The sequence below is a fragment of the Heloderma suspectum genome, chromosome 5, assembly GCF_057233095.1.
Source record: "Heloderma suspectum isolate Gila_16-S chromosome 5, 16-S_ref, whole genome shotgun sequence".
Taxonomy (NCBI): domain Eukaryota; kingdom Metazoa; phylum Chordata; class Lepidosauria; order Squamata; family Helodermatidae; genus Heloderma; species Heloderma suspectum.
Genome location: NC_139462.1, coordinates 8,749,351 through 8,772,911, shown reverse-complemented (window position 1 = coordinate 8,772,911; position 23,561 = coordinate 8,749,351). Strand labels below are relative to the sequence as shown.

The following is a 23,561-nucleotide window of genomic DNA, read 5'->3' as shown; positions in this document are numbered from 1 at the left end:
GCTACTTTCTTCCCAAGACCTTAACACACAGATGGCCCAGCCTGAACAGCTCCCCCCTCCCTCCACCACGAGAACTCAGGGTTCGGAGGAGGAGGAGGGAGAGGGGTGTGACTTGAGGGACACTTGGGTCCATCGCAGAGCAAAGTCGGAAAAGTTCGGGGCAGGACTCCGCCAGGTTGGCCATTCACGGAAGCCAACGTGGGAGGGAGCTATCCTATGAAGTTAGCCTGGCCAAGAAGCTCATGCTGGCGACTGCTCTAGCTTCCACTTCGTCTCCTCTATCACTATTCGTAGATGTGTGGATCAGCTGTTTCACTGCAGTCTGAGAGTTTCCTAGACTCTGCATTTGGGAAGTAGCTAGTCTTTAACTAATAAAGGAGCGTTAGCCTGAAGCCTAGTTTCCTGGAGTGTGTTGAATGTGAAGGGAGAGGATGTAGGAATGTGACAGATCCCAGCAGTGGAGGCTGGTGGCTCCGGTGTCAGTGGGACGGTGGATCCGCTCTGAGTTTCAGGCACAACCAGTCAGAATTCTAAAGGATACCTTGGAGAGCTCCTTTAAAGTTCTGGCTGAAACCTGGAGCGGACTCATTGGCCCACTGACATCGGAGGCACCAGCATCCATTGGATCCCAGGTGTGCCAGATGTGGCCCCCAGACCTAAGGTTCTGCACTCCTGGATTAGACCAATCCGTGGAGCAGGATGGGTATATTAACATCCGTTAGGCCTGCTAAGCAAATGGGTCCTTCACACTCAGAAGCATTGTACCTCTGAAAAGCAAGAATGGGGGCTACCCTGCAGGTGGGCTTCTGCGGGTGGTTGGCTGTGGCTGGAGAAAGGTGCTGGTCTGATCGAACAGGACTCTTCTTAGGTTCTTCAAAGGAATAACTCTTCAAACACAGCCTCGAGCCTGTTAATGCAACAAACGAATAGCCGTGTGGTTGAATCTGAGAAGTTTCTCCTTTTAAGAAAGAACAGTCCTGTGGGATCAGACCAAAATGTTGAGTCACAATGATTAGGACCTCCGAGGTCCTGTCTCTGAAGTGGACACACTGGGTTGTATTTTACACACTGTGTTAGTTTTATTTAAAAGTAGACCCACTGAAATGAACGCGGCTTAAGTTAGACTAACAGTGGATAAAACCCAATAGAAAAGTAAACCGTTCAAAACTGTCATCAAAATATATAGACAAAACACAAGAAAGGACAGACGACCACCATGGCCACGTGGCATGCATAGGCGGCAGCAGCACAATGCTCCCTCGCCCCCAACGTCTTTCACCAATGGCTAAAAGGTAAGCAGCCCTTGGCAGAACTTCCTCAGGTGGGCGTATCACAACCGTTGGAATTTGTCCACTGAGCTCAGCCTCCCCCAACCTGCACCCTCCAGATGTCTTAGGCCAGGGCTCCCCACCCTTTTTGGGCCTGTGGGCACATTTGGGAATTCGAGAAGCTGCTGTGGGCTCCACCACAAAATGGCTCTCAAGCAGAATGCAGCTGGTCACATAATGGCTGCCATGGGAGCCTGGTTAGTCAAGATGTGGTGGAGTGTGGAGAGCAACAGCAAGGCTAGAAGCTGGGGGAAATGGAAAGAGTTGCTTCCTGGCCCACCCAGTCTTCTGTCCACATAGACCATTCCCTTCTGCTCGCTCTCTCTCTCCCCCCCCCCACTCCCAGCCTCTAGCCTCGCTCTTTCTCTCCCTTCCCTGTCACTAGCCTTCTTTCTCTCCCTAGCCCCTAGCCTTGCTCTTTCTCTCCCATACACTCCGTTCTCTTGCTGTTTCTCTCTACTCCCAGCCTCTAGCCTTGCTCTTTCTCTCCCTGCCACCTCTTTACCTTGCCGTTTCTCCCCTCTCCTAGTCATTAGTCTCATACTTTCTCTCCTATTCACCCTGTTGTCTTGGTTTCAATCCACACCCAGCCTCTAGCCTCACTTTTTCTCTCCCTGCCACCTCTTTATCTTGCTGTTTCTCCCCTCTCCTAGTCATTAGCCTCGCTCTTTCTCTCCCCTCTACCCCTTTTCCTTGTTTTCTCTTCTTGCCCATTGAACAGCTGATCAGTGGCAGGTTCACGAACAGGAAGGAGAACCTGGCACCCTAACCTTTCTCAATGTGTTGTTATTATTTCTTTAGAAGGGGGCAAAGAATGAAGAGCTTTACGGGCGCCACTGGATTTGCCCACAGGCGCTGTGCTGGGGACCCCTTTCTTAGACAGCAACTCCCATCGTCTGGGCTGGAGATTACGGGAGTTGCAGTCCAAGACGTTTGGAGGGCACCAGGGTTGGGGGAGGCTGGATGATCTCATTAGGTCTCTTTCCCACTTTGATCACCAGCATTGATCACCAGACAAGCAGTGCCAGATCGTACCTGATGGGGATCATTCCAATCATGATAAGGGGAAAGATCATCTTCATGTAGGGTAGAGGAGACATCCCAAAGCCACAGAGAATGAGGAGCTGGAGCACCTGCAGGCCCGTGAAATAGTGGATCTTCCTCTGTGGTACCCGGCGGATGTAGTGCGTTGGAGGGTACGCCGTCTGGAAGGGACAAACTGGTTAGCGTCCAGCAAACACCTCTCGGCAAGAAACGGCAGCAGCAAAGGGCATGTTATGCACCCACCCACCCCTGGGGACTCTCCCGTGACAGCCGATTGCTCCATGGAGGCCAGTCGTGCTGCAGATCTACCCTGCAAAGTTGCCCTGGTTTCGTTGCACTTTAGCTATCATGGCTTCTCCCAGAGAATTCTGGGAATTGTACTTTGGCGAGGATGCTAACACCCCCCCTTCCCCCCAAGAACTACAGTTCCTGGGATTCTCTTGGGAGACAGGGAATGGCTGTTAAACCAGCTTAAGCTGTAGTGTAGATCAGGGGTGGACAGAAAGTAGATCTCCAGGTATTTTGGACTTCAAACTCCCAGCATTCCTGACTACTGGCCATGCTGGTTGGGGCTTCTGGGAGTTGCAGCCCAAAACGTCTGGAGATCTACCTTCTGCCCACCCCTGGTATAGATGGGCCCACAGCAGTTAAAGCAGTAGTGAGCAGCCCTAGTTCAATGCTTCGTCAAGCCACCAAGTCCTGACTGTGACTATAGAGGATGCATAAAAATTGATTGATTGATTGATTAATTAATAAAGCTTGGGCAGAATTCTACCAACTTTCACTGGGAGCCACACATCTTGAACACAAAGTCACGTGGATTGAAGGACCAGAGCTCCCCATAGCTCAGAGAAACATCTAAGATAATAATTCGTTAGTAAAATGCTCCCACTTTGCCCCTGCATTTGCTGCCATAAAAGAGCCTTCCAATCAAGGCCACAGGCAGGGTTGTCTGTGACTTTGCCATGCAGGGACATGCTACCTCTGGCAGAAAACCTGGCTGAGATTAAGTCCTTCTCAATCTCTCTCTCTCTCTCTCTCTCTTTGCCTAGACGTTAGGGCAAAATCTGTGTTCAAGAATTTGAGGGTGAACGCTAAAGTTCTCCATTTAACTATATGAACACCCCACAAAAGATGACTGTACAGCAAGAAGCCTTCTCCAACCTGGCGCTGTTCAGAGTGCTGGACTACAACTCCCAGCACCCCCCGGCCAGCTGGGGAAGGCTGCTGTACACTACAATTTGGCTGAGAAGGGAAAACACCCCCCCACCCCCCGCTTGAAAGGCCTGGAAGGATGTCTGTAATACACAGACAAACAGAAATCAATGCTGTGATTATCTCGCCTTGTGCTGGATCAGGGGTGTTGCACCTCAGGTCTGTGGGCCAAATTCAGCTGATGCAGGGCTCCAATATGGCCCACCGCGGGTCCTCAAATGGCTTGGCCCCTCTTGCTGGTCCCACCACCTTTGCCCTGACTGCTGACTGTTGGGGTTTCTCCCCAGCTTGTGCTCTTTTTTCCCCATTTGAAAAATGCCTCTCCTAAGGCTTAGTTACTGGCAGTAAGGGCTGTCAGCTACAATATTTATTTATTTACAACATTTATATACCGCTCCTCATCTAGACAGATTCCGGAGTGGTGAACAGTAAAAGATAAAAGGATAAAAAGAATAAAACATGTTAAAATGTTTTAAAAACAAGAGTACCAATAAAAATCATGGCTGATCAATCAAGGAAGGCTTCTTGAAATAAATATGTTTTCAGGAGGTGCTGAAAACACAATGCTGGTGCCTGCCTGACCTCCAGAGGCAGCGAGTTCCACAGAAAAGGGGCCACCACAGTGAAGGCTCTTCTCTGGGTGGGCTCCAATCTGGCCACAGGTCCATGCAGAACCACCAAGAGCAAGCCATCTGAAGACCTCAAGGTGCTCTCCCAGGTCTCCTAGTCCCAAGTTTAGGCTTTATATGCTAGTACCAAAACCTTAAACCTGGCCCAGTAGTGAACAGGCAGCCAGTGCAGTTCAACATAGGAACGTAGGAAGCTGCCTTACTGAGTCAGACCCTCAGTCCATCTAGCCCAGTACTGTCGACACGGACTGGCAGCAGCGGCTCCCCAGCATTTCAGGCTGGATTCTTTCCTTGTCCTACCTGGAGAAGCCCGGGATCGAACCTGAGACCTTCTGCATGCCAAGTATGTGCTCTATCACACTCAGCTATGGCCCCTCCATTCCTGAGTTCCCTCAGCAAATGAGTTGCATGCTGAAAAGGGCTGGTATACCAATATGCTGGTATTTTGGCCTCACCCTTTTTGCCTTTGGCTCCACCCACCACTGGAGTGCGGATCCCGAAAGCTTCTCCCAAATGGGCTGAAAGGGGTTCAACACCCCTGTGTGGGCAAAGCACCCCTTGCAGGAATGCCCGAGGGAAGGTGGAATGCCAAACCATTGCTCCCAAGTCACTGCTAGATTTCCGTCTTTTAGAACAAAGCACCGGCCGTGTGATATATTCTGCCCAGCCTCATCCTGTGAGTTGCTTTGATGTGGCCGCAGATAAAAGGAAAGCTTGCATCCAGATTCCCACACCTGTACAGCTGCTTCCTTCAGGGCAACTGAGCTGGAGGGCCGTGCCTCCCACCCCAGATCCTGTGGGTCATAGCTGTACCATGCAAGCTCCACTCTGCTACTCATTTGCTACTCTGCCACTCTGCCCACCTACACTCATTTGCAGCACCCTAGAAAGCCTTTTGACTGCTCCAACCAAGCATCAGCAATAAAGAAGGGGATGGAATTTAAGCTGGGGAGCCAGTCATCGGGCAAGGGACAGCCTCCATTCAACCCTTATTACCCTTCCATTGTTCTTTTCTGTCTCCCCAACCATTAAAGTGTAAATGGAGGGGCTGTGGCTCAGTGGTAGAGCCCCTGCTTTGCATGGAGAAGGTCCCAGGTTCCCTTCCCAGCATCTCCAGGTAGGGCTGAAAGAATTCCTGCCTGAAACCCTGGAGAGCCGCTGCTGCCAGTCAGTGTTGACAATACTGGGCCAGATGGACCAAGGGTCTGGCTCAGTATAAGGCAGCTTCCTACGTTCCTAATTGTAACCCTCTTGTGACAGGGATTGCTCTTGTTTGCTTGCTACTCTGCAGAGCCCCGCGTGCAATGATGGTGCTATATAAAACATCACAATAATATCTGCTGCGATGGTACAGTGGGGTGGAGTACTGGGCTTGAGGTTGGTTGCATCCCAGGGTTCAGAATTAGGAATGTGTGAGAAATCTGCTTCATCGAGGTTTTTGTTGCTGGCGTTGTTGTTTACAGATTTATCCAATGCACACCCCCTGGACCCAAGAGGTCAGAAATCCATATGTTTCCGAGCTTGTAGTGTGTTCTTAAAAAAGAAAAATGCATTCGACATGTGCACATTTGAAAAATACATGGAGAAAGATGCATGTATTTCCAAAATGTCCACATAAATATGCTCTAGTCAGTGGGTGTGTGAGTCCAAAAAGTGTGTGCCTGCAAATGCACACAGAAATGTGTGCATTAATGTGGACTTTTGAAAAATGCATACAAATTTCCATATGGATTTTTAAAAAACAAAACCACAGAAACCCATGTGGAAACAGGATGGAATGAGCTCTCCAAAACCCGACAATCTTGGCGAGACCGAGATCTGTCTGTCCCTGTCCAGAAGGTGCAGGTTCCCCACTCCCTCTTCAGTGCTTCAAGCTCCCCACAAAAGCCATGCCTGAATGTTAGGGGACAATCACGAACAGCATCTGAGACGACGTGGGAGGCTGCAGCTAGGAGCGAAAGCAGGAGAAACCCTTGTATTGGCAGGAGAGCGCTCTGGGAAGACAGAGGACATTCACGATGCTCCTTGCTTCAGAACAAAACGAAACATTTTGTCCCTCTTTCAGAGAGGGAGAAAATTCCCCGATGGGAGACAGGCTGTCAGGTTGATGGATTTGCTGCAGGTTGAGAGAGGATTTTTCTGCACAGAACATTTGCCGCAATCGCGGTTTGTATTTCTGCCATCTTCTTAGCCCCCTCCCCCCACCGAGGGCGTGGGGGCTGCTTCTCCCAGGCTTGGCTATATGCAGCTGCAAGCAAATAAGCCTGATTGCGGTGGGCGCTTTCCCACTGGATTGGCACCACTGGATTGAATTCTGACTCAGCCTAAGGCCAAACCCATGCAATCAAAGCCGCTTGCCGGCTGCCACATTGGCTCTTGCTACGGGCAAGCAGCATCCCTGGCGCTCTTTAACAGCCCCCTGAGCGAGCAGGAGCGGGCTGCGCGACATCCCAGTGGCAGCTAAGTTCTTGGATAATCAGAGGGCAGGACAAAGACCCCTTCACATGCCGGGAGGTGAAAGGTTTTCTTCCCCACCCCTGGAGCGGATGACCGGGATTTCTTTTGCTGGCAACCCTCCGGTGGCATTTTGCCCGGCGCGTTTTGCTGCGGGAGCATTTCAAGACAACAAACAGGGTGTGAGCGAGGAGGCAGGAGGTGGGGGGAAGATCATAAAAAGCAATCAGAGGCTATTTAACGGCCGTGTTTTTCAAGCTGCAGCAATCAACTCATTATTATGAGCTTCCTCAGGAAACAGAGGCTGGAGCGCCACTCAGCCCTCGCTCCTTATCCTGTGCGGCCGAGCTCCGGCTTGCAAGCCTTCCGCCCCCCACGCTTACCTGCTCTTTCAGCAGGAGGGCCACCCTCTCGAAAAGCTGGTTCCCATCGATAGAGGTCAGGGCAATGTACAGGAAGAGGCCATAGAGGACCGGCTTCGGGATCAGCTGCAGTGGGAACGGCAGGAGTAACAGCGAGAGGCCCACCAAGAAGTTGGCCACCAAAGTCGTCAGCCGGGTCTCCTTCACACTCACGATCCTGGCCAGGGACAAAGCACAAATCAGGATCTTACTGAGCAGAAAAGCATCCATCATCCCCATACGTGGGGGACGCACATGTGGGAGCAAAGAATTGCAAAGACTCTGCACAACTGTCAAAGTTCTATGTATGACCTGTACCCCCTGAGCAACCCCTAAAGGATCTCTTGCCTCTTTAAGAACCCCACCTTCCTTCTTTTAAACTTCCCCTTCCTAGTAACATGGGGTTTAGGCTGTAGATGTGGGGTGACTGACACTGTAGGCACAGGGTTTAACCACAACAGTTTACTGGTAAATTAAGGTAGCAAATCACAACTAAAGGTATTTACACAATAGAGCTGAGTGATAGAAAGAAAAGATAAGAGTTGCAAAACACAAGTTCCTTTACCCTAGCTGTCCTTAGACTTTTTCCTAGGCTGCTTCTTCCTGCTCACTCTTAAGACTCTGCTCTCACTTTAGGCTCTGGCTGTCTCTCTCTTGATCTGGCTGCAGCCTGGTCTTTCTGACTCTTACTGGCTCTCTCCCTCTCTTTATATACCCTCCTCCCTCAAAACCAAAAGTAAGGCTTCGAACTTGAAGAAATGAAACTTATGTGGAGAAATTAAACTAACACTTTACTGGAGAAATGACACTACTCCTCACAGGGTTACCCCCTCCCAACAGAAAACTCCAGGCCTCTAAGCCTGACCTTTTTTCCTTTTGCCTCTTTTCTTTTAATAAAAAAGCATGTTTCTAGCCCTAACAATGGCAAATAAAGACTTGAAAGCATTCTGGAGAAATCTCCAAAGCCAGTGTGGGGCTAAGCTTCACAGAGAAGGAGGCTTTGGTGCCCTGCACAGCTCTTTGGTCCCTTGACTAGTGAGCGACAGAGTTTGCGTAAATTGCATAATCCCACTTTTCTTGGTGCACAATTAATGTGTGTGCTTTTAGCAACAAGCACACATGGCTCCAACTATTCCCTTAGTCTCTCCCCACCTTCACAGCTTAAAACTAATTTAGTCTTTGTAGCCTGCTACATAAAAATCTCCTCAAGCAGCCCAATTCCTCCTTTCTACCTGTTAATCCTTTCTAAGCAGGAGATACCTGATTTCAGAGTGCCTGCATTTCCATGGGTTTTATGGTATCTTCCCCAAAGAAGAAAATATGAGTTTCTCAAAGAGAAGCTCAGCAGAAACAAAATCAGCAACTAATTTTTGTGAAATCTCATCGCCCCAAGGACGCAGATATTTTCGTCAACTTCAGCATCACTTCACTGATGCCTCAAAATGAGGTCATGTAAGCATACATTTATAAGAACCAATTCGGAGCTTCAACCTCATGTGGTTTATGGGAAACACCCTTACAAACAACTGTGACCAAAGCTACACGTTGGAAGGTTTTTTTCTTTAAACAAAATTGCCCACACTCCTTTGTGTAGAAGTGCTGCATTTGTGGTGTGCTCTTTTTGGCGATATTCTTTAAACAAAAAGGATAATGATAATTATGATAAACAACATTATTATTTTGCTAAGCACCTCTCTGGAAGCTCCACTCAACTGCAGGTTAAGCAAGCCAGTTACATAGCATGTTACAAGCCAGCATTTTCCAACTTGGCGCCTTCTAGATGTGTTGGGCGACAACTCCCAGAATTCTCAAATGGGTTTGAAAATATACTTCTCTGTTCAAAAATAAAGCGGCGGCGGCGGCGGGGGGGGGGAATCTGCTGTATTCGAATTCTAAAACACTGTCTAACTTCCAACTGTTCCCAACTGCATAGTTACTTGGGAGTAAACTCCACAGAACTAAATGGTGCTTACTCCTGAACAAACACACACACATACACCCCCCCCCCCCACAAAAACAAAACAAAAACATAAGAAGAGCCCTGCTGGATCATCTAGTTCAGCATTCTGTTCACACAGTGGCCAGCCAGCTGCCCAAAGGAAACCCACAAGCAGGACACGAGTGCAACAGCTCCCTCCCACCCATGTTTCCCAGCAACTAGTGTACAGAGACTCACTGCCTCTGGTACTGGAGGTAGCACGTAGCCATCAGGACTAGTAGCCATTGATAGCCTTCTCCTCCAGGAATTTGTCCGATCTCCTTTTAAAGTCACCCAAATTGGTGGCCATCACTACATCTTCTGGTAGCAAGATGCATAGGTTTATCTAAAACATACTGAGCAGTCGTTTAACAAGGTTCTTCTTCAGCCAGCTGAAATACAACCCTCAGGTTTTAATTAGAAAATGCAAACCATCTTACAAAAAAACTTTTGCCATTTAAATATTTATTATTATTATTATTATTATTTGGTAGTAGTAGTAGTAGTAATTACATTTCTATACCGCCCCATAGCTGAAGCTCTCTGGGTGGTTTACAAAAGTTAAAACGAACCCCCTCACAGAAGAGAAGAGAAGAACCTGTTTGGATATTTTCCCTACTTCCTCTTAAAAAAAAAGAAGTCTGTATTTGTATTTAGTCCCTGGTAGTTAGGAAAAACACTTCTAGTTCTAACGCTTCTCAGTATCTGCAAAGGTTGCAGGCAGAAAGTGGAGAGGACCAAAGCCTACCCTCCAGTGCCCCGAATTTGCTTCTAGGCTGGAGTCCCTGCTTGCTCCAAAGGGTTAGCATAGATCACTGAACAAGCATTCGCCTACTACGTGCCGGCTCCCTCTTTCTCCACACAGAGGAGCGTGAGCTAAGAATCATCACAGAGAACAGTAAAACTTGAAAGCCTCGTTAATACCTCACTTCTTCACCACAGCAGGGAGGGCCTGTTGCCATAATTACCCTGACGAGTGGATTTGTCCAAGCCTCTCCGGGCCACATTATTCAAACAGGAATATTTAATTCTGCTTCCATTCATCTTGTGGCAGGGTTGGCTGTGCAAAGACACCTCGACTCCAAAGGACAAAGTTGCTGCCTAATGCCTATATCGCCTCCCTTCCCCCTTTCAGAAAACAGATCCACTAATTCCAACCAGCCTTCTCCAACCTGGTGCCCCCGAGATGTGTTAGACGACAACAAGCCAAATAAAAGGAAGCCCCTCTTCACACAGCACATACTTAAACTTTGGAATTCGCTACCAGAACATGTAGTGATGGACACCAACTTGGATGGCTTTAAAAGAGACAAATTCATGGAGGATAAGGCTACCAATGGCTACTAGTCAGGATGCCTCTGTATACTTCTGTATACCAGTTACTGGGGAACATGGGCGGGAGGGTGCTGGTGCACTCATGTCCCGCCACAGGCAGCTGGTTGGCCACTGTGTGAACAGAATGCTGGACTAGATGGACACTGGGTCTGATCCAGAAGGGCTCTTATGTTTTTAACTCCCATCATCCACAGACAGCATGGCCTAGTTCTATGCTGGCTGGGGATGACGGAAATTGCGGTCCAACACATCTGGAGGGCACCAGGGGCAGTATGCAACTGCGTCATTCCGTTAGTGCAAATAATGTTGCGCTAGTGGAGATGAGGTTCTGAACTATGTGCGAGAGGAGAATCCAGCTAAAGTCACATTTGTGTAAGCGTGGCTGCACAGACAGTTGTACCTTTGCTGGTGTAATCCGCTGTGCAAACGCTTGAGCAAATAACAGGCAACTGCTTGCGCGACGGAAAGAGCGCTATTTCAGTTTGCGGAATGACACCATTGCATAATGCTCCAGGGTGGAGAACGCTGCACTATTCCCAGCAAAGAACATATGAAAAGCTCTGCAGGATCAGACCAAGGGTCCCTCTAGTCCAGCATCTTGTTTCGCACAGCGGCCAGCCAGATGTCCCAATGAGAAACCCACAAGCAGGACAAAAGCACAACAGCACCCTCCCGCCCATGTTCCCCAGCAAAGAGTATTCAGTGACACTGCCTCTGAACATGAAGGTTCAATGTTCCCATCATGACTAATAGCCACTGAGCAATCCGCCCTTCACAAAACGGTCTAATTGGCTTTTAAAGCCATGTAACGTACGACCAAAATAGATGTAACCAACCAGAGTGCCCTCTAGCGGGCACAGTATATTTTTCTTGTAATTATCTGTTCCTTGCCAAGAATAAATCTTGAGATTCTGCGCTGCTGGTCAACAAATTCTCTCTGCAAGAATTTATTCTAGAGGGGAATCATAAAGCTCATGGGTTTGTATGGCTCAAGCACATCAAAATAGGGAGGTAGAGTCTCTTCTCCCCGCTTGCCCCATGCTATTTACCAGCCTCTAGAGTAGCTTTTCCCAACCGGGTGGGACTACAACTCCCATAATCCCACAGCCAGCTGCGTTGCAGTCCAACACATCTGGAGGGTACCAAGTTGGGGAAGGCTACTCTAGAGAAAAGGGGCAGCCCAGTTTTGTACTGCTGCCTTGTAAACACCGGAACTTCCTCCCAATACCTCAATACTTCCCTGGCTTCTTCTTTTCAAAAACAGAGACCTCTCTCTTCCCTCACTTCCTCCCCCACCTTCCCACTGTGCTTCTGTTTCCTCATTTTGTAGCTCCCGCTCCTCGCCTCCCCTTGGTGTCTTTTAATAGATTATGAGACTGTCTGTCCTGTCAACATACAGGGCTGCTTCCTGCAGCGGGGACAGGTGGCTCCGATGTCGGTGGGGTTCAGCCAGAACCAGTCAGTACTCTAAAGGAGCTATCCAAGGTGCTTTGCACCTTGGATAGCTCCTTTAGAGTACTTACTGGTTCTGGCTGAAGCCCAGAGCAGATTCACCGCCCCACGGACACTGGAGCCACCAGCCTCCACTGCCTCCAGATGTACAGCTCCCAGCGCTAACCATTGAAAGGCATTGAGCCGCAAATTCCATCTTTTTTTCTATCTATCTAACCATCCATCTAAAATTATTTTGAGGCCGCCTTTAAGGGTGGAACCCTCCCAAGGCAGCGTTTTCCGTTTTCCTTGATGGATTTCCCACGGTAAGGAAAAAGATGGAAGAGGCAGTAGGAAAACATGGGTGAGCTACGAGTGGAAGATGACAGCCTCCCCGTCCCCCTTGTGTGACAGAGAGGGCAATGGCATGATAAAAGCCTCATCTGGAAGCACCCCAGCTCAAGTTTTGTCAGGCTGCTGAAAGAATATTAAATATTATCAAATAGCACATGCACCACCTTTTGATTTGGCGCTGCTCTAAACGGTGGAGAGTGATGGACTTCACTTATTCATTAGGTTAGTTTATGAAATTAACTGCCTCTGGACAGAGTGAGCTTTGAGTCCAAGGAAAAGGTGTTTGAGTGAAACTCCAGGGCATCCTTTCAAACCATTCCATCAATGCTTTCCCAGAATACCGGACAATGGGCTGGTTCAGGCTCAAGCTGAGGAATAAGATCTTTACGGGGGGTTAAGAAGGTGGCAGGCTGTGCAGGAAGCCTCACCGGATCTTTGAACGAAAAAATACACAGAAATACCTACTCCTGCACCCCTGCAGTAACTGCCTTAGTGCTCCTGACATAAGGAGCCAACCTGGATATTTTTATAACGAGAAAACGCAGAAGCTTCCCGCCACAGGACAGACTCGTAGCTCAGTGAGACTAAGCCAGGCTTAGGTGAGGCACTCTTGAGATGTGCAGTGTGGCAAGAGGATTTCCAAGAAAAGGGGGAGGGGGATGCCACAGGTTCAGAAGTCGGCATTTAAAACTTCGACAAGGGGGATGGGGAACACCAACTCTGAGGAACCATCTGGAAAATTCCGAGAGCCCGTACAAGCCAACAGCTGGCTGCCTGCACACGACGTGCAGGTGAACAGTTGGTTGTCTGCAAAGAATGCACATCAGGCATAGGTGCCAGTTCCCCAACAGCGAAGAAGAGAGTACCACACGCTCTCTGAGGGAACAATCAGGAGGAGTATCACAATGTCTCCTGTCCCCAACCCTGCAGCCATGTAAATGCTAAACATTTACCCCCAAACTCCAACTCTGGGCAGATACAAGACCCTGTTGTTGATACGCTGTTGATTCCAAGCACTGGAGTCCAACCCAGACCCCTTCAACATGGCGGGACAGGCTGGGCCTTGAAAGAAAAATGAACCAAAATGGCTGCCCATGACTCACGTTTCATAGATGTGCCCATTCTCGACCCTCTCCTCCACGTAGGCCAGTGCGCGGACGTGCATCGGCGAGTGAGGGAATGCAGCATGGATCCACGGCAGGCCAAAGATGGACAGCCCTGTGTTAATCAGAGCTACGAGGAGGAGATCCCAGTGATAAGCGGTTCCTTTCACTAACCTGAAATAAACTCTTGTTAGTAACGTTTTAATGTCGGCACATTAGCCAGGTCTTAAGAACAAGCAGCCAAGAGTAAAAACAGCCATCTAATGCAGAGCCAGCCCTGGCACACGCAGGGTTTCGCGTTGAATGAGCCACAGGGTGGCAATGTGAGAAGCTGTTAATGCTCCCTTTGGAAATGAGAGGGCCAAGAAGTCTAGCTCTTGATCCTGTCTACACTGGGTCCATAGCGACATCTGAGCTTGTTCAACAACATTTAATATTATTGCCCTAAATATCTCTTGCACAACCAAAGCCCAGGATGCAGCTAAAAATCAAGCCTGCCGGGCTGATTCCTTTACAGTCTGCTTACAACTACAAAATATTCTCAGGGTCTGATGTTTAAGGCTGCTACTGCTTCCATTTTTTAAACATATGTAATTAAGTGAGAGGCCAGGAAATGGCTGGAGAAGTGTGACCCTGTTCTGCTGGAGCAGTCTGACTGGCAAGGTGCAGTTGGCTCAGGGAAGCTTCGGATGTCTGCATCCTTAGTCCCAGATGAATTCAGATTCATTGCAGCTTCTTACTGTTGATGGCAAAGGAAACTCTGCACATGCTCAGGGGCACTTCCTCTTTTATTATTGACAGAGTCCAAGACTGAGCCCTGGCCCTAAAAGCAGGGCCTCAACCTAAGGAAGCAGAGCTGCCCTCAGGAATTTTGCAATATATATATGAGTTTCACGTTTGCATTACACTGTTCCAGTATTACAGGCACATGCATCTTCCTGGATGCTTTTCTAGATCAATTTTTTGAAGTGTGACAGAAAGATCCATGACTTCTTGTTCATAGTAAACCTCCCTGAAGCCCTTTCTGGCAGTGGGCAATATCGGGGTGATGGACAACTGAAATTGTGGTAAGGCTGGGGAGGGCCCCCCTGCCCTGCCCCACGGCTCTGGCCTTTGATGCATGTGTGAAAACCTGCAGATGTGTGGAAGAGGAGGGCAGGAATTTGGTAATTTAGGGAGGAGCGAGAGAGAAGGAGATTGCAACAGCAGACTAAAGGGGAAAGCCAAAAAAGAAAGAACCATTGCACGACGGTAAATTCTGGCATCCACTGTTGCTGATTAATAAAATAATACAGGAAACACTCAGAAAAAAATGACAAGCCCGTGGCTCGATAGAGGGAATAAAACACACCACTTGCACCTGGACACCCCGCTTGATCCTAACTGGCACCAAAACATCAAAGGAAATACTGGAGTGCTGCGGAGTCTCGCTTTTGAGACTGTGCATAAATCAGGGCTGCAGCTAGATAAAAAGGAGACCACACTGTATTTCTTGTCCTGCTTTGAGCTCACCCCGCCTGTGCCTGCTGGACTGCACAGAGGGAAATACAAGTATGCAAACCCCTCTCAGAATTCCTCCTTTAACGCGAGGAACACAGCCGCCGCCTGCAAGAGCAGCGCAAGGCCCGAAACCATTCTGAGGATTCTGCTGCCTTGCAGGTTGGTGGGAAGGGGACGGGGACTCGTCCTCTGCCTCACTGAAAAGGCAGGAGTGCTTCACTACTTGAGGCTGTGCCTTGTGGCACAGTGGAGGCAATCCTGACAAGTGCAGATTATTTTTTTTTTTAAGTTCTCATGGTTATGGAATTACTCATGAAAATATGTAGGCAGCATCTGGAAAAGATTCCAGGATCCCCAGAGGGAGTCGTTTTTGCTTTCTGAGAGATTTCAATTCCCAGCGTGGAGGGGAAGTCCGGACAGCCACTCCCCACATGGGCGCTGGTGAGCTCGGCGCAGGCGAGGCTGTCCCAGGTGGCGGAGGGAGCCCTCCACCCTTGCCTCGGCCAGGGATGCTTTGCCCACACCGCCTTGTCCGCCCCCGCAGCGAAAGGCGCAGCGCGAGCAAGTCCCCAGCTTCACGCCCAGCACACACTGACTCAGCCGGCGGTGGGAGTGGCTGCTCCCCCAAGCCCCAGCTGAGTTCCTCACTGCCCACATCCCTGCTGGGATTCGTCCAGGCCGGGGGGATCCCTCCAGAGAGTGACGCCCTGCCCCTTGAGTAATCCAAGGAGGCTCTGCAGGCCAGATGAGGTCCCCCATCCCTGCTTTAGAAGGAAGTTTGGGAAAAGAATGGAGGCACCTTTTTCCATGGGCTTGAAACTAGAATCCTAGGAAGGACCTCCCACTTCAGTGGAAAAGGTGGCTGTATTCAACCCTACTTCTGACTAAAAGAGAGAGAGATTCATCTCTCTCTAGCCAAGTGCCTGCTCTTCTCTCATGGCTGTCTGGCGTCTGGCTGGGAACAGTCCAGTATGGGATGAAGTTGCAGGCATGTATAAACTGGGAGGGTGTGTGTGTTGGATATTCAGCAGATGCCCCCCCCCCCCCATGATACACTCTTAAATCCTTTCATTGCCCCTTACTTTCTTATGCAGGCCTTTCTTCCACTAACTCTATACTCCAGAACTGCAAATTCTGCATTTTCTTGGGCAACTTCCCAGGACAAATGTGAATGACTCCAGGAGAGCCCAGGGAGCTGCTGCTGCTCCTGGCATGATACAGAGGCTCAGCCCACCCCCCACAGCACTGAACCTCTCCATCCAGCCACCCAGTCCCGAAGGCCCACCAGAATTTTGGCCTCTTTGGGGACGGGTTTTTAGCATATGGTTTATATACCCTAATTTAAAGTGACATTTTATTGTGTGTGTGTGTGCGCGCGCAAGCGCGCACATGTATTTCGAGTAGTGCAAATCCACCAGGCACCATAGCGGTTAGGAAGCCCACATCAAACAGGCTCCTAAACTGCCCCTCTTTGCAGTACAAATGACATGGGTCTGCTGCAGGGCTGGCGTCAACGGTTGGCACAGTTAGGCACCTGCCAAGGGCCCACGCCCAGACAGGGGCCCACTGAGACGAGCCTGGCGTTCTTCCTCCTCTTCCCCCTTGCAAGCTGCTTGTTCACCAGCCTCTTGCTCTGGCCCAGACAGCGGTCATGGTGAGGAGGGGGAGCAGCAGATGCCACGGCCTGCGGGCGGGCTGGCTGGCTCTCTGCCTGTCAAGCAAGCAAGTGGTAGCAATGAGGAGACAGAGGACGAGAAGGGAGGCTCGCGGGGGGAGGGGGCCCACGAAGGGTGTCTTGCCTGAGGGCCTTCAAAAACCTGGAGCTGGTACAGGTCTGTTCTGTGCAGGATGTACATCTGGCAGGCTGCACAGTGCAGATGGCACAAATTAGCTGTGCATCCAGGGCTGGCTGGCTAAGAGATGCAGGTGCATCCTAGAACACTGCTGGTGCTAGAGACACATTACGTTGTAGCGTAGTCCTCGTCTAAACGCAAAAGTTGCATTTCCCTGGAGTAGGACAGGGACATACTAATTCTTTCCCCCTTTATTTAACTGGGATGAGAAGTCCTCTATTGCCCCAACACAAGGCCATACTGGAAAGCATTAAAACAACCACTTGGTGAAGTTAATGGAGATTTAAAATATGCATGTTGTTAGGGTTTATTTTTTTTTAATCCAAGCAGCCTCTGGGAAGAGATACACAGAGCTGCAGAAGATCTACATTCATCTCAGGCAATATATTTAGGGTGACTTTTCTGAGCCATTATTTGCCAGTATTACTGAGCTGGAACCCAAAATATCTTCTCTATTGAGATACTGCAGTCTTTAATTGGTTACAGGGTTAGTGGCTTATGCTTTAATTTTTAATTGTGAAACAATGTTATGTTTTTAATTATAATTTTGTATTTTATCTTAGATTTTATTGTTGTTAGCTGCCTTGGGCATTACTTGTAGTGGAAAAGTGGGATACAAATAATAGATAAATAAGCACACAAGGAAAGGAAGACAGAGAGTTCCAAGTCAATTAGATTTGTGAATGAGTGAGTAAATGAGTGGGTCTGCTTAAACTTAACTGTTTAAGTCTGATCTCTTTAATAAAAGCCAAGATGCTAGAAATCAAAGTGTCTAGTCCTCATAGTGATGTGATCCCCCCACGCCACCCCCTGCTCTCTCTGCAGCCATCTGAAGCTAGACTTGCTTAAAGTGGAAGAACGATAAACAAGAGCAGCAAACCAGATAACAATAAATAAATTACCTGTTCTCTGGGGCGTTTGTGAGCGATGCCACTATATTTTGCTCTATGAAGAAAAGCATGGAGAGCAGGAACCCCAGGCCCATCGTGCTCATTACAGAGCCAATGGAGAGCTCCCAGAGAGGGGCCAACACGAACAAGCTCTCTGACTGGTTGTAGTTAAATTTAGACACTGAAAAAACACAAACAGGAGGAGGGTTGGCCACTAAAGCCATGCTCAGAGACATGAGAACAGCAGAAGACCCCTGCTGGATCAGACCCAGGGTCCATCTAGTCCAGCATTCTCTTTACACAGTGCCCAAGCAGCTGTCAACCAGGAACCCACAAGCAGGGCATGAGCGCAACAGCACCCTCCCACCCATGTTCCCCAGCAACTGGTGCACATAGGCTCACTGCCTCTGGTACTGGACGTAGCATAGAGCCATCGGGACTAGTAGCCATTGATAGCCTTTTCCTCCAGGAATGTGTCCAACCCCCTTTGAAAGCCATCCAAACTGGTGGCCATCACTACATCCTGTGGTAGCAAATTCCATAGTTTAACTATGCGTTGTGTGAAGGAGTCCTTCCTGTGATCTGTCCTGAATCTCCCACCAATCAGCTTCATGGGAGGACCCCGGGTTCTAGTATTTTGAGAGAGGGAGAAAAATGTCTCCTTATCCACATTCTCCACACCATGCATAATTTTGTAGACCAATATCATTTGTCTCCCCTCACCCTCCTTTTTTCCCAAACGAAACCATCCCAGCTGTTGTAACCTTCTCTCATAGGGGAGATGCTCCAGCTCCTTGATCATTTTAGTTGCCCTTTTCTGCACTTCTTCCAGCTCTACAATATCTTTTTTTAGGCGTGGTGACCAGAACTGTACACAGCATTCCAAGTGTGGCCGCACCACAGATTTGTATAGGGGCAGTGTGATCTTGGCAGTGATGCCTAACTTGGAGTTTGCCTTTTTTACAGCAGCCGCACACTGTGCTGTTATCTTCACTCAGCTGTCCACCACAACTCCAAGATCTCTTTCCTGGTTGGTCACCGCTAGCTCAGATCCCATCAGGCTATACTTGAAGTTGGGATTTTTTGCTCCAACGTGCATCACCTTACACTTGCTTACATTGGACTGCAGAGGGTTACTGCTGATTTGGCAGGAATCTCAACCGAGCAAACCCTCTGTACAACTGTTATTGAAAGCAGGCAGCTCCGGATGACAAGGCAGTGATGCAGTAACTGCAGTCATCAGTAAGGAAAATGCAGTCGCGTGAACTCAGCCTTACCCAATTTCCCTGCATCAGAGGGGGCGGCCCAAACCTTCTCATTTACGGTTCACAATTCTGGAACTGCAACTCTGACCTGCAGCAGCTTGGCTTGCCTATCATATACAGACTGGGGCAACTAAGCACGCCCCAAACATGCAAATCAACTGCAGCCCTGTTGCTCACGATGTCTTTGCAGTTTGGAGCCTGGTGTGGAAAGAAGTTGCTTCTCACCCCACACCGTATCATTTTACGGTAGATATTTGGCTGAAGAATCGTGCCGCTGGTTTAGAAGATTGTTGCTCCATGCAATTGTGTCCCTTAGCCAAGGTCTGCTCTGGACCAAGGGGAAGCTGATGGCTCCGATGTCACCAGGCCAGTGAATCCACTCCAGGTTTCAGTCAGAACAAGTCAGAACTCTAAAGGAGCTCTCCAAGGTATGAAGCACCTTGGTTAGCTCCTTTAGAGTTTTGACTGAAACCTGGACCAGATTCACTGCCTCACTGACTTCGGAGCCACCAGCCTACGCTGTCTAGACCTCTAGGAGTTCTTTGGCGGAGACACCACCTCTGTATCTCATCCTTACCCTCTCTAAACTCCTTCAGGACCTACACTATCAGTACCACTGCCCCCCGTACTTCTCACATTCATTTAACCTACCCAGCCGAAGAAGTGCCTGTCCTTGGCCTGGCCTAGCACTGGCTAAGAAAGGTATGTCCTCTAGCACAGGGGTAGGCAGAAGTTACAGCCGGATTTACCGGTAGATCTCTGGGTGACCTGTGGCAGATCAGCAAGGATTTCTGACTCCCAATTATTTAACAATAGCAGCCACAAAATTACTCCCCCACAAGTTATACTGGTAAAGTTAAGAGAGTTTGGGGTGAACAGAGACGGCTTTTTGTGTGGAAGGACTGTGATCTCCTATCAATTATTGCACTCAAAACAAATTCACAGGCAAATAATTCTTTAATTCTGTGGGTCTTTTGCACCAGGCTCCACTTGATGGTTCCCAGTTCTAGTAAAAAAAACAAAGTAAATCCTGTAAGCCTGAAGTCTGCCCAACCCTGCCCTAGTAAACTAGCATACAACATGTTTTCTCCATTCTCTGTACACAGCAAAAAGACCACCTGTTGGGTGGTTTTTTTGGTGTTTTTTGGCAGGAGGAGGTGCAGCAATGGAAACAACAGCGACTATGGCAACACTCAGAAGGCGGCTGCCGGCTTCAGGGCAAACACCAGAGTTAAATCTTTCATCCCTCCAATGCATGGGCCAATTCCATTCTTAGCAGCTGAGGCATTTCTGAAGTTCTTCCTTTGAAAGCTACGCAATGGGTTTTTAGCGCTCCACATCATTTGCTTTCTGGCAGGTGGCAAGGGAGCAATTGTCATTAAGGAAGTCACCACATACACACACACAACAAAACCTGCCACTTTCCAGTTCTGAATGGATGGAATGATGGCCGATGGGGGGTGGGGGGTGGGACAGGCATTTCTTAATTCACTTCCATTCATTTCCCATTCACGTCATCACTAGAACATGCAATTCCTGTCTCCCTTCTCCCTTCCTGATGTGGAAAAGATGATCCATTGAACCAATGGGACCTTGGATAATTTTTTAAAATTGCTTTGTGCATCTGATAATCCTACCAGATGTTCCAAACCATTATCACGTTTTAATTAGGAAAATATAAAGTGGCAGGGAAAAAAAGCACAGGTCAAAATCATCACCACTGCATCTGTATGCTTGCTGACTGCCCTTCCTGCCTCTGCTAATTGTGCGGCCCTTTTGTTCCTTGCCACAATAATCAAAAGGATCAACTCTTTAAAAAGAGAGACAGAGAGAGACATTTTAATTACATTCAAATTAAATTATGGACTGGAATAACTCACAGGGACAAAACAAACCCTGTTGAGACCATCTCATTTGATTAGCTCATTGCATGAATTAATCCTGATTGTGAACTTGGGATGTGATTACGCAGGCAGGACAGGACAAACATTCAAGCCCTGGGGTTTTGGAAACGTCTTCAGAGTAGGGATGTATGAACAAATTGTTTCAGTTTGTTCTTTGACCAGAGTTTACCCAGTTCACACTTTCTAGACCTGAATACAATCTGTGGTTGAAATCTGCACATTTCTGAGCTTGTGATGTCATTTGTGGAACAAAAAAAGTGTTCCAAAAAGGGGACATTTGGGAAATGCGCTTAAATGTGCACTTTTGAAAAAAGTGCACAAACCTGCTTTAATCAATGGGAGAAAAATGGTATACATTTCAAAAATGCAAACTACTGATGCACACATTTGGGAAAATGCCCATGAAAACACACATGCATTTTCATGCAAAGCTCAAAATTGGACACTAGCAGGAACAAGCTTTGAGGTGGAATTCAGAGAAACTTCTGAGGTGGAATTCAGCGAACCATGGTTTGCCGATTCATACATCCCTATTTCAGAGCTATTGGGCTTGTGATTCCCAAATCCCCCCTCCTGCCCCCACCGACCCCTCTGCTAGTAAATTAAGAAGAACAAGGACGTCCACTTACTTTTTATTTCCTTGAAGAAATACGATCCAACAATGGAGAAAGTTAGGACAGAAATGGGTAAGGCACAGTCGGAGAGTATTTCACGGACTCTGGCGTGCAAATAAGGGCTACAATGATATTAGAAAGACTCAGTGAGGGCAAAGATACGTGGCTGCTCTGTTCCAGACCTTTAAAACATCAGGACTCCGTTTCAGCTATTACAGGACATGAAACACGCAGCTGTGGTGCTTGGAAGATGCTGCAGGGACCACCTTGGTTAGCTGCAGCACTCCAGGAGTAAGCTGCATGGCCGCTGGGCCATGTGGTACCCTGGATTCCTTGCACCTGACCAGGACTCAGCTGTTACATCAATAGAACACAGGCAGCTGTGCTGATCATGTCCTGAGTTACAGTACCCATTAGTGGGGGCTGCTGGCTCCAGTGTCAGAGGGGCAGTCAATCTGCTCCGGATTTCAGTCAGAACTCTGAAGGAGCTCTCCAAGGTGCAAAGCAGGGAGACCAAGATTCCAAGGAGTGAAGCACCTTGGAGAGCTCCTTTAGCGATCTGGCTGAAATCTGGAGCAGATCCACTGCCCCACTGACATCGGAGCCACCAGCCTCCACTGGTACCTATAACATGCCTGGTAACTACCCCACATTTCTTCACAACTGTTCTCTGTTTAATTCTGCTACAAAATGTCAAGCCGTGTAGTCTTACCCCTTTTTCCCTTCGGAGAAAGGATTTTACACTATGGCATATCTTACATCAACAGACATGGATTTACCTCAGAGAGCTTCTTTAAACTCGCCTTTCATTTTATCTGTGTATACATGTGCACACACACACACAGAAAGGCTCATTCTAATGATCAGTGACAATTTCATACAGTTCCACAAGGCCGTGCTTCTGTGTGATATTCCATTCATTAACTTTATATACACACGCTGCCTATTGCCTCTGAAGTCTGACCATATGAGCACACATTTCGGTGGCCATTTAATAGTTCATTATTCATTCGTTCCATAGCTCCAGTGAAGGTGTACTTAGGTTTGAAATGTTTTTATGGGACACTTTATGGAGATGTGATGGATGATCTGAATTGCTCCGCTGGGCTTTCTGGAACAGTATTGTTTACTCCAGCTGCCCCCAACCTGGTGCCTTCCAGAAGTGCTGGACTATAAGTCCCACCATCCCCAGCCAGCATGGCTGTTGACCATCCCAGCAGTTATAGCCCAGTAAATATGGAGGGCACCAGGTTGGGGAAGGCTGGTCTAGTCTGATTAGCAGCTGCTCTCCAAAGTCTGAGGTCTTTTCCCAACCTTGCTACAGACATCTTTCTTTAACTGGAGACAGTGCCGGCGCCAAGGGTAGGCATGACTGGGCACCTGCCAAGGGCCCACACCCCAGCAGGGGCCCACTGGCAAGAGCCTCCTGGACTTGCACCTCCTCTTCACCATGGCAACCTGCTTGTTCACCTGCCTCTTGCTCTGGCCCAGACAGCGGTCGTGGTGAGGAGGAGGAGGAGATGCCACAGCCTGCTTCTTCCCTGGTTCTCTGCCTGGCAAGCAAGCAAGTGGGAGCAATGGCCAGAAAGAAGATGAGGAGAAAGAGCAGCTGGTGACAATGGCAGTGAGAAGGTAGACTCATTGAGGAAGGGAGCCCACTGAGGGTGTCTTGCCCAAGGGCCCTCAAAAACCTGAAGCTGGCACTGACTGGAGATGCCAGGAATGGAACCTGGGACTTTCTGCATGCAACACATGTGAATTATCACTGAGCTATGGTCCTCCCAATGAATTACTCAAACTGAAGAACATATGAAGCTGCCTTATATGAAATCAGGGCACTGATTTACCCATTAGTACTTTATACTGGAACTGGCCGCTGCTCTCCAAGGTCTGAGGCAGGAGTGATTTTCAGCCTTGCTACCCAAGGTCTTTGTTTAGACTAAAGATGCCTGGAATTGAACCTGGGACTTCTTGCACATAAAGCAGGCACCTTACCACTGAGCGATTCCATTATTTATTTATTTACACGTCTATAACACCCAACAGCCAAAGCTCTCTGGGCGGTTCACGAAAGAAAATATAAAACCATAAAATACAAAAACCTAGTAAAACGTAATGTAAACACCTTCAGTTTAAAACAGAATAAAACCAAAGTAAAAATAAAAGTGTAAAATCCAGCAGCAGGGAAAAGATCTAAAAATGCACTAATGCAATTTTTTAAAACTGAAGGACCAAAAAGCCTGGGAATTTTTTTTTAAAAAGG

General features: G+C 48.4%; 1 protein-coding gene across 3 annotated transcripts in view; it reads right to left on the bottom strand.

Moving 5' to 3' along the window:
- SLC4A11 (solute carrier family 4 member 11) overlaps positions 1-23,561 on the bottom strand; it is a 210,034-nt gene that overhangs the window by 2,372 nt on the left and 184,101 nt on the right. For all 3 annotated transcript variants that reach the window (XM_084855308.1, XM_084855309.1, XM_084855310.1), the window contains 5 exons: positions 21,314-21,420; positions 17,528-17,696; positions 13,273-13,446; positions 7,054-7,249; positions 2,364-2,533 (listed from right to left, as the gene is read on the bottom strand). In XM_084855308.1, coding sequence (XP_084711434.1) covers positions 2,364-2,533; positions 7,054-7,249; positions 13,273-13,446; positions 17,528-17,696; positions 21,314-21,420 — 816 coding nt within the window. The remainder of the gene's footprint in view (positions 1-2,363; positions 2,534-7,053; positions 7,250-13,272; positions 13,447-17,527; positions 17,697-21,313; positions 21,421-23,561) is intronic.